Genomic DNA, 11,287 nt, shown 5'->3' on the forward strand with positions numbered 1-11,287 from the left:
GGGCCAAGGCTGACACGACAGCCCTACCATCCAGGCAGATCCTCTACCACCTCGGCTCGGCACTGTCGCTTCTTGCAGTCTTGTTGATCTGAAACACACACAAGTCCTGCCAGGTAAGCTGACTTGGTTGCCCCAGTGGCAGTAAGAATATCTCCGAGTTAGAGATGGCAAGGAACTGAGTGACGCTGCAATTTGGAAAGCAGGCGCTGTATGTAACCTGCTCTCTCCGCCGATCTTGTCCATAAATGGACTGACGGGCTATTGTTTGTGGATCGCCGAGTGTTCGAGAAACAGACTCCTGGTGATACAGTACATACCTCACATCCCTACATCCCAATAGAGCCTGTGCGGTCGTACCTCGTTTCCGGGTTCGTCCCGAGTACCTACCTTAACCTCGGAGACTACCTGAATCTCTCGAAGCGGGGGTCGGATAGGGGGTTACAATGACAAAAGCTTGTGCCGTGGAACTGGGAACTGGCACGGGCGCAGTTCGGATTCCAAAGCGCGCGAGGCTGTGAAACAACCCGCGCAGAACCCACCATTGGTCACCGATGATGTCGTCGGCCGACCGTCTACCAAGGATGGTTTGGAACTAGGCCCAATGGTTAAGCGAGACCGTTGGTTCTCCTCTTTTTCCTTGCCTTTCCCCCCACGCGATTCGAGCCGGGACGGGGATCCGGAGAGATGCTACTACTACTACTACTCTTGACGGCAACAGCTCAGATAAAAAACTCAGGAACGTGCTCAAGCCGTGTAGAGAAAGATGTCAAAGGCTAGTTCCTTGGTATAAATCGTGAGACTATGCATAAGCACACCTGATTCTGGCTAGGGACAAGACACCATAAGGGTTGGCAGCACTACCCAGCGCCTGAAGCAGCCACCTCATAGGTCAATCGATGAAGGTGGTGTCATCCGAGATACAGCCACGCCCCCCTTCCTCATCAGGCCCCCGGATCGTTTCCTAGTGGCTGTTGGTTTGCGGCTCAAGACGTGCCTCTGCCGGCCCCTGAACGCCCCAGAAAGGCACACTTCACACATAGATCGTACAGACAGTACAGTATGTATGTATGTATGTACATACCTCCGGCCAACGTGCCCCGCCAACGCCAACGCCGAGCTAGTGAACGCCTACATCTTCGCATCTCAGATCCCAGGCGGGGCTGCGAGTTAGCTAGCCTGAGAAAACGGTGCCCCTTGCGTGCGGCTCGTTTCGCTAACGCTAGGTAGATCGGGTCCCTGGGTTCGGGGAACCTGGAATGGTTCGATGTTCCTGTCCCCAACTAGCTCCTCTTCAACTCGAGGATATTGTTGCGACAGAACGGCATGACATCATCGTCAACCCCTCTTTTTCTCCAGGCAAGTTATCCGGGAGTCCGTTGGAGAGCTTCACTGGATCGTACGATACGGGGTCAATGATCTCCTTAACACCATCGAGAAGAGGGAAGAGCAAATATCGAATACGAGAGGTTTGAGCGCTTTGAGGTCCGTTTCTGAGAGGATTAGGATATGCTCACCAATGACTCTTTCGGGTGCACATCTTGGGTGTGACAAGTGGCTTCGGCAGGTCCCTGCCAGGCCAGCTACGATCGAAGGACTTGATGGGAAGAAGTTGTATCCCGGCTCGGGAAAGGACCTCCATGAGATGGTGGGACAACATCTCATATACTTAAAACGCGGTGTGGAAGTACAGAGGTAAACTAGACCCAGGAGCCTGGTATCATCGTTTGATAGAGTCGTATGGGATGAAGATTGAGTGGACGGGTTGTCTCGAGCCAAGCTACTCAATTCTCCATCCAGTGATCGACATACATGCAGTGTGATGACTTAAGCCCCTAGTACTAAGCTACCGGATATTCGTACGATCCTGCCGTCCTCCAACGCCGAGTCTGTCACACAAGAAGCACATTCCTCAGGTCTCTGGTAGCTCGCCTTCGCTACCTACCACCTATGCGGGAGCATTACAGGCACCGACTCTTAACCAAATATGAATGTACAGAACCTTGCGGCTGCGACTCTGAGTGAGCACAGAGTATACGTCACCATCCGTAGCTTTGTTGTGGGACAGCTTACGCCCATGTCCGAGCTGACATGGTGATAAACAAAGCATACCTACTTACCGCAAGAGCGGCGCGCCTCGTCCCGTCAGCTGCGCGCACGCTGCGAGCAATTTACACCATGCGTTGTACAGATCGTAGGAATCTGAGTGGGATGAAGTGCCCCTTGGGTCGATCCCCCACGCCGGGAAACCTCACCACATACCGTAGCGATTCAGGCCATACCAGCAACGGATGAAGCTCGTAGTCAAGCCGGATCACGGAAGTCCCCTAGTCTGTTATAGCCCCCTTTCCTTTTGCCAAACTTGTTTTGACTCTGTCGGCTCATAGCTTCCTCCCTCTCGGTAAGTGTTCACCCTACATGGAAAACCTACGTATTCGCCAGTCACCGGAGTCAGTGAGGAGAGGACCAACCAATTGACGAGCTTAAACAAGCCTCTGGATTTCCGAATCTGGTCCTCACTTACATGATGCCCGAGCCCGGTCCCGAACGGAACCGACCTTGCATCGCCGAACACTACCTTACCTACCCTACCTACCTTACCTATCCTACCTACCTTACCTACCCTACCTACCTTACCTACCCCACCACACTGCCGCGCTGCTCTACCCCGGCCGGATGCCGGGGTTGGATCTTACACTACCTAGGTATGTCCCTACCGACGGACCCTTGCGGTTGGCACCTAGTGTATCAGTTGTGTCAAGAGACGCAACACCGTGCCGTGAATCATCGGTATGGAACAGGCACAGCAGACGTCATTCATCCGCTTTTGTGTGTTTGTCGCTCGGATACGCGGGCTCCCGAGCACAACAGGATCCGGACCCCAGGGATTCACGGTTCAGGGACTCGGTGCTGCACCGCACTGGGGGAGCGGGGTTTTTCGGTCCTGTGACGAGGCGTTGAGTGAGGTGTGAATGGTCTGATGCTATGAGTAATGCTATATACAGGTCCATCGTTATTTGTCATGGCTAGCAGCGAGTGTTACCGCGGAGTGGAAACGGTTGTCAACAAGGCAGCCAGGGGCATGCCTCAGGTAGGTCAGGTACTGTTTGCCATGAGAAAAGAGTTCGCCTGCTTCTTGGGTTGTTCGGAGTCGAGAAGCTAGATGGAAGACAGAACGTGGTGAATCTCACCCCTACGAGACGAGAGTTGAGTCAAATGGGGGATGTGTCCTCCCATGTCCAGGGGAGTGTCGAGCAGGAGATCGAGGCCCCCAGTTCGGGCAACATACTAATTACCACCCATTCCCCCGTTGACAATGCGTAGTGCGTGACTTGTGGTAGAGACATCACCACCCTCCGAGAGATTATGAGAGGAGCCACGACAGAGGACCGAGTATGGATCACAACCTCGCAAACACAGCACTCGGAAGACTCGGACCAAGCAGTGATCTCCTTTCGTGTATCCCAAGGTGATCTAAAACACGGCCCGCGTGCTGTGATCGTCATTCCCGAACAAAATTCTCCGAGTTGAATCTCTGAAAGCCATGTTTGCCATGTGGAATCATGCCTACCAATCGACGCCTACCTGAGTACCATAAGAAACGGTTGGACAAAAATACAAACCTCGATCCCAAACATCCGCCATGATGAGCCTACCGACGCCCGATAGCTCGCATCTCGCGTGGAAAACGAGCAGCAGCTGGTTTCATGCTGAGCAACACTGCCATTCGCCCGATGCCTGCCTGCCTCGGTACGAAGCTGTTGTGTTTGTCGAAACACGTCAGAGGTGAAAAAAAAGAAGAACGCAGAAACCTGGCGTTAACGTGACACGACAGGCGCCGATGGGCTACATGCTGCTGCTTCAACGCTGGGTTACTCGCATACCGTTTCAGCGCCTCCTGGGAGGAAACCCCGCGCCGATGATGCCCGTCGTCGGATGCTTACCTACCCATCTACCTGCCTTCCTTTCCTTCCGCACAGCGGGGATGAAGATCTCGGTCCTTTTTGTCAGGAGAATGACGAAATACCGCAGAGGACAGCACGGTAGAAGCTCGTGTTGATTGCTGTGCGTTGTTTTGCGGCATGCCGTTGTGGAACGTGGACGACATATTGTTACCATTGCCTCGGGCAACGGAACTTTCGGAGTTAGGTAAACATGGACAGCTAATACGGAGAGAAACACCTCGTCGTGGAGAAGGGTTGGAGTGGAAATCATTGGATAAAGAACGACGAGTGCCATATCTTGAATGGGGATAGGAATGTAGGGAAGATGATTTCCTCGGTATTGGGACTGCATGCAGAGGTCTTGTTATCCGCTCCGATCTTCAGGTACCATGCCCTTGGAAACCAACCTTGAGTGACTCTCTCATCTATACCTAAGGTAGATACCCCAGTCTCGTAATCAGACTCGAGCAGTTTGACTTTATTGGTTACCATCTCACGCCCAAATGCTCCTTTTCTTATGACTTCGGGCCCGAAGGGACGCTCCTCTGCCACCGCTCTTCTGCCCTGTAACGTGCCGACTTCCACTCCGCGAGTTCCCTCCCGCATCGGCAACAAATAACTACATCTGACACTCCAAGCATCTTGATATTTACCTGATTCTTCTCGCATCTTGATACTGCATCCTCTCAGCAACGAGCAGCAACTCACCTACCGACGGTTACATCCAACGCAACACTCAACTGTATGGCGCTCACTAACATGCTGCTTCTGTTCTCCATCAATCATATCATGCCTGACTGATATCAACCATCTTGAATCTTCACACCAGCATCACCACGGCAGCAGACGGAATGAAAAGAAAAATACGACGAAACAAATCGGCAATTCTCTTCCCGAAATTCGCGATCCATGCCCCCGGCTGCGAGGTTCACCTCAAGCAACCGCTGCACCGCCCAATCGCGCTCCTGGTCCAGGCTGAGTGAGATGCGCAGCAGTCATTCTTGTGGTCGTGTAACCCGTCCATCAAACCCGCCATTGGGCGGGCGGGAACATGTTACACGGCAAAACACTCCGAGGGCATGTCGGTTTGAAGTCCTTGCCGATCCGGCCGGTTCGGCGCCAAGAAAGGGCCTTCGGCGACGAACGTCCCCCGAAGCTCCGGGTGGGTTGTCCCCGTTGCTAGAGTGAGGGGGGCGGAGCTGCACGGGGCGGCTTCCATGTCTAAGGTACCTATCAACCGGTGATGTGCTGACGTCATGAGTGAGTTGGCATTTCCGCGGTGTGTCTGTACACAGTAAGCTCTGTGTCTAGAACGGAATGCATTGAACTGGCCTCCTATTCCCCCCTTGGCTTGATTTTGCTGCTTTCTACGGGAGGCATGTTTCAGGAGGTATACAATAAGCAGTTGGCTTTGTATTAACTTCTCTTTTGATCCACATTATGTGCCCTTGTTATGGGGTCACAGGGATGGCTCCGGGCTAATATCTTTCGAAGTCCTGTCTGATGGGGAGTTGTCTGCCAACCTGGTAGGTATACGGAGACAAGATCAACTCCACAATTGAGGATCTCTTCTCACCTCACGTTAGCCGTGATGAGCATTCTATATGAAAAGCTTCAGAGAGAGCCCACAGACGACTATGATTGTATGATGAGCCCATGCCATGTCTAGTTGTAGAAGAGACCTTCCTCATCATCAGATGGTCCCTCTACCTGCGCAGAACATCAAGAAATAACCTTGGCTATAGGTCCATCATCATAATCCCGTTGACAGTCAACACACACAATGTCAGGTACCCAATTATTGGGAACACAAACCTGTGAACGCAAAGTCACACCCACAAGAGAAATCACCCCAGTCGATCACTGCAAAACACCCGCCACAAAAGCGCTGAAGATGATGGGGCTCATGCTCGTGAGCTGCGCAATGATGGCCAGATACCAAGCTTGTCGCCAGATGACATGCCAGCTCACGATATCTCCTTTACGATCGACGTACCTCAACGGGATACCATGCCAGCCATTCCCGTTGCCAATATCAGCCGACCAGTAGTAGGTAAAGGCATGCAGCGCACCAAACGTCGTGGGCTCCCTCTCGCGGCAGTGATCCCACAGAGCAGCGACATACTCGTCGATGGTAGCAGGACAGGGGTCCAAAACGACGCTGGACTTTGGCGGGGGCACCGTTGGCCGCAAGGCGCTGTCGTCCACCGGTTGGTCAAACAGCGTGTAGATGTACCGCACGGCGTCTTGATATCCCTCGAGTCCGGGCCTGCTGCAGATTTGAACCACGTCCTTGGACAGGTCAGCGCCGGACCAGCGGGAGCTGCGGATCAGGCCGATGCGTCTTTGCAAGTGCTCAGGGAGTCGTCCGCGTCTCATGAAGCACAGATACTCGGCGCAGCGGAGGGCGAGCATGACGGACGCGCCGATCAGATGGGTGTCAGGCGCCCGGATGCAGCGCATGGTGCACATGGCCTTGTTCGCGGCAGGCTCGTAAAGCCAGGACGTCAGGGCGGTCAGGTCGTGGACGGAAAGCTGCGAGGAGGAGTGAAACGCGGCGATATAGGGTTGATAGTTGGGCATGCTGGCTTGGTCATACCCGCCTTTTTCGCGCCATTGCTCGACGGCGGCATCGACTTTGGCGTGCTCTGCCTCGATCTTGGGCGACCACACAGCATCGAAGCCACGCCCTTTGCAAGGGAGCACGTAAACAGTGCCCTCTTTATGATCGGTCTGGAGGATGATGCGGAGGGTATCACGGGACAAAGGGGCGATTTTGGAATGGGCTGGAGCGTCGTCATGACTCGGATGGCTCGAGTGGCTCGCTGTTGCGACGACACTGTTTCCGCCTTTGTCAGACAAACCGCTTCGTGCTTCGACATCCTGAAGTGGCTGTGGGAGCTTCATTGCTCTTCGGGCCTCCTTATAACGGATACACAAGAGCTCGTCGGCAAATGCGCAAGCCCAGAAGAAAAAGAGAAGCTGGATAATCCACGGGGCGTATGCCATTCTCGCAAGGCATTGGTCCAGGCCCTGACGGCAGGGCTGTTCACCAAAGAAAATGTCGCTGATGATAACGAGAATAGTCCAGGCGGTGGTGATGATGCCGATAGTCAGAACTGCGATTAGGTCCGTGCTCCAGCCATGAATACGCAACACAAAGCCCGTGTTCATGAGGGCACGGTGCGCTGTGATGAGTCAGGTCATGGTGCGAGCGCAGCCGCTTGATGGAGACCCTTTTCGATGGTTATCTGCGAGAAGGCCGCCATCAGGAAATCGGTGAGTTGCTGGCTAGAATTCAAGGTACGGTTAGCTAGAGACAAGCTGCCATGTTCGCAGGTCGGGGGAAGAGAGGTTGACGCCGGCCATTTCAAGTCCACGCGTCGTCCACAGCCTTACCCCATGGTTGCGTTCAGCCGCCTCAGCTGATGAACGAGGGTATGCTCAAGAGGTGCCCCTGTGGTCCTGTGTTACCACAGCGTTGCCCAACGAGGCAGCGAGGCCGTATGAGACAACTCGGTGAAGTGCGCCACACACTGGGAGCAGAAGCGAGATAGGGCGGAAGAGCGATACCGGGCGCCTCTCGGTCGTCTCCGAAAACCTCCAGCCAGCTTATCCTGTGGGTGGCTTTCCAAAATTGTATGTGCCCCTTGGAAAAGCGCCTTGGACAACGGTCTGTTCGCAAGAAATGGGGCATGCGTTTCACGTGATGAGCTCGAACGCAGCCTTGTACTGCTTGATTTGAGCTGGTTGATGCCGGGAGCTGCACGACCTGCATCTCGATGCTGCCTCGGCGGTCGCGATCATGTCCTTTTGTACTGATATTCAACCGGAACTGGGAATTGGTGTTTCGACATTCGCGCATGCGAGGTTTGCAGAAACAAGCTGAAACTGTGAACAAGACAACAGTGACAGAACTGAGGCTTCTGGCTGTGGTATATGATGAGATAGCCGTCAGTACTGGACCTAGCCTGACCATGATGAGCCCCTCCAGAGATAGAAGTCGTACTCGTGTACTCAAACAGGCAGGCTGTACAGTGTAGATGCTCAGGTTCCTGAGGTAGTAAGTCGGGTTTCACTTGATCACCTGAACAAATAAGAGCTTGTTCACTTCCCTGGTAAGCTGAAGCTGATGAACAAGATAGCCAGATACCTACCCAGGAGTGTCAAGCTCATCGTCCCGTCTCAATGTATCCCGGCCCATCAACTGACATCCCAGACACTCAGAGAACAAGAAAAAGTTGACTTTCACAGACTCAAGCACTGACGAGTACAAGTAGAAGGGACATTGAAGACGCCCAAACTACAGCACCTGTCAAAGTACTTACACAACCCTCCACGCCACAGAAAGTCAAGGTTTGAACTTGTCCAGGTTCCTTCCCAAACCCAGCTTTCGAACAGCAAGCGGACATGACTAACATGTGCGTCATCTTGGATTGCCGTCATTCTGTTATCGGGGAAAGGAAAGCCGTTGTGGGGAACTCAGAGGACGTTTTCCTCACTCAACCAATAACCATCAGCCTTGGCACACTGTTCACAATTTTCATTGGCTGGATCTTTTGCCATGGCATTTCGGATCCCGTAGTGGGGAATTTGCAACAAAGCCACTCTTCAAACCTGGAAATGCCCTCTGAGCTCTCGCTCGGGTCCCGCATTTCCGAGAAGCTCTCAACTTTTTCTCTCGACTTCGCAACCCCCGACCTTCCCTCTTTATATCATGGCCAACCTCGCGCCATCAGTCCTTTGCCAGGCATCGCGCTTAGCATCAAGGACAGCTCTGTCTGCAGCTTCGCGACGTCGTGTCGGAGCTCTTGCTCGGACCGTCGCTCCTCGCGCCGCCGCTGCTGCCCGCACCTCAACCAGGACCTTCGTGTCCCAGACGAAGTCGGAAAATGCTCAGGTCCAGGTAGACACGCCCGTCCGGATCGACCGGTCAGAGGTCGACAAGACCGAGGCCAGTGTCGCCACCGCTTCCAATGGCTCGACTACCCTCGTCAGCCCAATGGCTGGTATGATATCGCTTTCCCAAGCAACAGCTTCCCTCGCCGAGCTCACCGTGCTAACTCCGAGACAGAGGTATTGAAGCAAGCCGAGAGGATGGATGAGGGCCAGCGGCCTATCTATCTCGACATGCAAGCCACGACGCCGGTAGACCCGCGGGTGCTGGACGCCATGCTTCCTTACTACACTGGCGTCTTTGGCAACCCTCACTCCCGGACCCATGCTTACGGCTGGGAGAGCGAGCATGCCGTCGAAGAAGCTCGCAAGCATATTGCGACCTTGATTGGCGCAGACCCCAAGGAGATCATCTTCACGAGCGGCGCAACCGAGAGCAACAACATGAGCATCAAGGGCGTCGCGAGGTTCTTCGGCCGGTCCGGAAAAAAGAAGCATATCATTACCAGCCAGACGGAGCACAAGTGCGTCCTCGACAGCTGCAGGCATCTTCAGGACGAAGGCTACGAGGTGACGTACCTGCCCGTCAACAACAAGGGGTTGATCGACCTCGATCAGCTCCGCGCCGCCATCCGCCCCGAGACAGTGCTGGTCAGCATCATGGCTGTCAACAACGAGATCGGAGTCATCCAGCCCATTGCCGAGATTGGAAAGATCTGCCGGGAAAACAAGGTCTTCTTCCACACGGACGCGGCGCAGGCCGTGGGCAAGATCCCCATCGATGTCAACGCCATGAACATTGACCTCATGTCCATTTCGTCGCACAAGATCTACGGACCCAAGGGGATAGGTGCATGCTATGTTCGCCGGCGGCCCAGGGTCAGACTCGAGCCCATTATCAGCGGAGGCGGGCAAGAGCGCGGTCTCCGCAGCGGCACCCTTGCTCCCGCGCTTGTCGTCGGGTTTGGCGAGGCGTGCCGCATTGCGGCTGAAGAGATGGAGGTATGTGACCTGATGTTGCGATTGTGTTATGCTCATTTTTTGCGTCCATTTCCACATGATGATTTGCTTCGAAATACATGCATGGCTTTCTGAAGCCTCGTGAGACAGGCTCCATGTTGATCATTGATAGCCCCCATCTGATCTTCTTGCCTCGCATTCCTCATGCTGTCTTGACCAAAGTGGTTGCTTAATGGACGGCTGCTAACCATGGCCACAGTACGACGCGAAGCATGTCAAGGCCCTCTCGGAGCGCCTGCGCAAGGGTCTTCTTTCTCTCGAGCACACCAACCAGAACGGCGACCCGGAGCACTTTTACCCGGGTTGCGTCAACATTTCGTTTGCCTACGTCGAGGGCGAGTCGCTGCTCATGGCGCTCAAAGACGTGGCCCTGTCGTCAGGCAGCGCGTGCACCTCGGCGTCACTGGAGCCGAGTTATGTCCTGCGTGCCCTCGGCAACAGCGACGAGAATGCTCACTCGAGCATTCGCTTCGGCATTGGCCGGTTCACGACTGAGGCCGAGATCGATTACGTGGTCAAGGCGGTCCGCGAGCGCGTTGGCTTCCTCCGCGAGCTTAGCCCTCTGTGGGAGTTGGTTCAGGAGGGTGTTGACCTGAACACGATTGAGTGGACTGCGCACTAGACTACGGACCATAGGGGAAGGTAAAGTGATGATGAGGAAGAAGAAAAGTCTCCACCATTATGAGTTTGATGATGAACATTGATTGCATTGGCAGTGGTGGGCAAAGGCAAGGCAGGGCAGGGTAGGCAGAATTTGGGCAACAGCGAAGCCTTTATGAGGCGTTGGTCGGGTTATTGGTCATTTTTCCATGTGGGAGCACTTTCATCTGGGTGCGATGTGTACATGTAGCTTGTATTATCAGGTATGTGTGTGTCTGGGCCATACAGAGAATGAATGATACCATGAGTTAGAGACGAATTCATGTCATCGTGTGGTGTCTTGTTTGTCGTCAACGACTGGGAGGGTCATGGGATGGAGAGGACGGAGGATGGTGGCCGGCAATCATCACGCACGCCTGCATCACGAGCCCGCAGGACAGGGGAGAGCCAGATAGACGTTGGCTCTCTCCAAGCAAAACACTGACTGGGCCCTCGTGCTGTTGACGGGCTTCGTCTGGAACTCAGGCTCCTTCCTGCACCAGGGCCTCGGAGAAACCTTATAAGTCACCGCGCCGTGTACCGTTTCCAACAAAGCCTCCTCTCAATGGCCACATACCCGAGTGTGGCCGAGCGGTATTGAGAGGAGGCCCTAGATTCGCCAGGCACGCCCACGCCGTAAATCGAAAACGTCCTGGGTTCGACTCCCAGACGCGTCGGAGCAAAAACCATCTCGGGGGTTTTTCGTAACCATTCCATCTCTCCTCGACCGGCGCGGGAGTAGGGCTGGGTGGTGTTAGTTTTTTTTTTTTTTTTTTTTTTTGTTTTTTTTG

At 54.2% G+C, this 11,287-nt stretch overlaps 3 protein-coding genes across 3 annotated transcripts; 1 reads left to right on the forward strand and 2 right to left on the reverse strand.

Moving 5' to 3' along the window:
- Positions 1-5,801: 5,801 nt before the first annotated feature.
- Positions 5,802-7,345, reverse strand: VTJ04DRAFT_9871 (uncharacterized protein; the record flags this gene model as incomplete). Its single annotated transcript, XM_069368465.1, has 3 exons — positions 5,802-7,129; positions 7,177-7,232; positions 7,341-7,345. 3 exons carry the CDS (start codon positions 7,343-7,345, stop codon positions 5,802-5,804), a joined length of 1,389 nt encoding a protein of 462 aa, XP_069214606.1.
- Positions 7,346-8,658: 1,313 nt separating this feature from the next.
- Positions 8,659-10,479, forward strand: VTJ04DRAFT_9872 (uncharacterized protein; the record flags this gene model as incomplete). The annotated part of the gene is made up of 3 exons (XM_069368466.1): positions 8,659-8,950; positions 9,016-9,839; positions 10,057-10,479. 3 exons carry the CDS (start codon positions 8,659-8,661, stop codon positions 10,477-10,479), a joined length of 1,539 nt encoding a protein of 512 aa, XP_069214607.1.
- A 1-nt stretch (position 10,480) lies between these two features.
- VTJ04DRAFT_9873 (uncharacterized protein) lies at positions 10,481-11,213 on the reverse strand (the record flags this gene model as incomplete). The annotated part of the gene is made up of 2 exons (XM_069368467.1): positions 10,481-10,628; positions 11,074-11,213. The coding sequence occupies 2 exons, from the start codon at positions 11,211-11,213 to the stop codon at positions 10,481-10,483; spliced, it is 288 nt and encodes a 95-aa protein (XP_069214608.1).
- Between the last annotated feature and the right edge of the window lie 74 nt (positions 11,214-11,287).

This window comes from Mycothermus thermophilus (assembly GCF_041956435.1).
Source record: "Mycothermus thermophilus strain CBS 625.91 unplaced genomic scaffold VTJ04scaffold_7, whole genome shotgun sequence".
Taxonomy (NCBI): domain Eukaryota; kingdom Fungi; phylum Ascomycota; class Sordariomycetes; order Sordariales; family Chaetomiaceae; genus Mycothermus; species Mycothermus thermophilus.